This window comes from Phytophthora sojae (genome assembly GCF_000149755.1).
Source record: "Phytophthora sojae unplaced genomic scaffold PHYSOscaffold_36, whole genome shotgun sequence".
Taxonomy (NCBI): Eukaryota; Oomycota; class Peronosporomycetes; order Peronosporales; family Peronosporaceae; genus Phytophthora; species Phytophthora sojae.
This window is the reverse complement of record NW_009258150.1, coordinates 33,720-36,306: the sequence shown is the minus strand read 5'-3', so window position 1 is coordinate 36,306 and position 2,587 is coordinate 33,720. Positions and strand designations below refer to the sequence as shown.

The 2,587-nt window shown below is 57.4% G+C and overlaps 1 protein-coding gene across 1 annotated transcript; it reads right to left on the bottom strand.

Annotated features, from left to right (window-relative positions):
- Positions 1 to 971: 971 nt before the first annotated feature.
- Positions 972 to 1,919, bottom strand: PHYSODRAFT_320400 (hypothetical protein; the record flags this gene model as incomplete). The annotated part of the gene is made up of 2 exons (XM_009541825.1): positions 972 to 1,402; positions 1,475 to 1,919. The coding sequence occupies 2 exons, from the start codon at positions 1,917 to 1,919 to the stop codon at positions 972 to 974; spliced, it is 876 nt and encodes a 291-aa protein (XP_009540120.1).
- Positions 1,920 to 2,587: the final 668 nt, after the last annotated feature.

Below are 2,587 nucleotides of genomic sequence, written 5' to 3'. Positions count from 1 at the left end.
TGCCTTTTCCGATATCAACAGACTGGAAATGGCGTGTCATCTTTGTTTAGCTCGCGGTTTGCTGCACTCGTCCGCTCCGACCGCGATTGCTTGCCAACTGACGGTGCAACTGAATAGCCGCCATGATACTGAAATGAAGCACGCTAGCTGACGCACGCAAGACAACCGCCATCTCGGTTGAATTTTCAGATTGATATACGATAGCAGTAAAACTTCGCGCACATGTCAACAACGGGCAGATAAATGTCCAAACCCACAGACTCACGAGCCGTTGGATACGTCAAATTATGCATGTTGTTATCAACTGAACACTGTTCGCAGACCGACGAGCTAGTACTTCGTGGTCATAGAAGACGTCTTCCGGAGGAAACTCTGGAAGATGTCACTCCTTTGCCAGCCGCACAGTCGACGGTGATGCTTCAAATGAAATGGTCGGGGAGGGGGGGGGGTTATGTAGCCAGCGCTGCAGCCGTGATCCGATCTTTATGCGTTCGTCGTCATGAGCCGCCGCACTCAACTCGCCTGTAAAGTGATGTTTTACCATTTGCATGTGCATCTTCACACGTTTGATGGGCGTACGCACGGCGAAGACAGGCGTTTGCACTCGGCCTTTTTGCCGCTCAGCAAGATGTTGTAGCTCGAATCGATGAAAACCCGGACTGTTCGCAACGGAGTCCCATCTCAGCGCACACACCATTTGCCCCTCACCACCCGCTGCTCGAGCTCCCATTCGCCAAACTACGCAGCAGTTTTGACTGCTCCTCGACGTTCGACTCCAGTCCAGCCACAGAGTCCCAGGACCCATGGGGCTATCCCGTAGACCGAGCACATAGCTGTCCAGATTAGTATCGAAGCGTCGTCCTCGGATGGAGTCCACGAAAGAAGCAACGACTCAGCATGTTCGTGCTTGCTGCAGCGTCAGGCGAGAGTCTACCCAAAAAACCACATCTCCAAGTCTGTCCACGCAGAAGTCAGTGTCGCCGTAGAGCCCGCGCGCGTGAGAACACCCCTCTTATTCCCACAAACTTGCTGACACTAGAGCTTGGATAAGTTCTTGGAATGGTCTTCTTGTAGCGCGGACAGCAACGAGTGCCAATTCCGCCTGGGGTCTTGGTCTCATCGGCACGAAAGCAGGCGCACAACAAGCTGCTGAGAAGGACGCCACCACTCAAAGAGCAGCACTGAAGGTTCATAAGAAGTGACCTCGGTTTTCTGAGGGCCATTGACCTCTGCAAGGCCAAACTTGAAGCTGTTCTTGAAGCTGCGATCTCTTTGAATGCATTTTGCGCCCTAATCTTAGCCTGCGAGGCTCGTAGGCTAAGAGTCTTACCCGTAGCCCGCGTTGCGATTGTGCGATCAGCCAGCCAGCCAGCCAGCCAGCTGGCTGGCCAGGCCAGCGCAGCTAAATGCAGCACAGTGCAAGGAGAGCTCTCAATTACTGTGTGTGGGATCAGATCTGCTATCCAGTGCTGACTGTTAAGCGGACATGGAGTTCTCGTGGCCGTTGTACACACACCGCCAGTTAGGTCAGTACAGGTGAAGGTCGAGCTATTTACGGCGGAAGACCTGGTCTCCACCAGGTAACCACAGCGAAACGCCGAAGCGAAGGGCTCGAGAATGGGAGCCAGGCCACCAACACGCACCCGCACCACGTAGACGCTCAGAGTCGAGATGACATTCGACCCCGCTTCGACGCCTTGCATGCCCAGTCCAAATTCATCGGAGGAAACGGTTGGCGGAGGGCAGCGAGCCCGGAGGAACGCGCGCCAATGGCAGGCGAGACGCCTGATTTCACCAGATCGGCGTGGTGGCATTTGTATCTTTCGGGGGTCGACCTTTCTGAGGACATCGAAGGGGGGCGGCTCAGCCTCATGCACTCGGCCGTTATTGCGCACACATCGACACCCAGCTAGCTCCATTTTCTCCCGTGGCCAGCTCACCGCCCTCACTCGTCCGCTTTTCGCCGCCAAGCGCATTTTGGTCCGACCGCTCCCCTTTCGTCGTAAATAATAAGGCAGAGTGGGACCTGGCCGAATGAGGCGCGTCTCTGGCCCGCCGCAGCCGATCCACGGACCAAATAATTTCGAAGGCGCCGCGGTACCGTGAAGAGACCGACCGACATGGCCTCATTCGCCGAGCGAGCTTGAGCTTGAGGCTTGGGCTGCCCTTCCTGACAGACCACCGAGGCTGGAGACGGATCTCAATGGAGCTGAGCGACTTTGACAGGGCGTTGCAGCCGCCAGACGCGCTCGAGCCGGAACCGGCCACGCCGCCGCCCGACGAGCACAAGTTCGCCCTGCCCTTCATCCTCAACGTGCCGGCCGCGGCCGCATCTGTGGGCGCCATCAGCTCCAGCGGCAGCGCGACGCAGCTCAGCAAGGAGGAGAAGAAGCGCCGCCGCACCTGCAAGCACGAGGGCTGTCGCAACTACATCGTGCACAAGGGGCTCTGCTGTCGCCACGGGGTGAGTCTCTGTCTCTCTCTTTGTCTGTGTCTGCGTGTGGGACTGCTTAGTCAGCCACGTGGGGTCCGTCCCGGGGCCGTGGACGCGATGGTGACACTCACGCGGACACTTGTTACTGGCCCC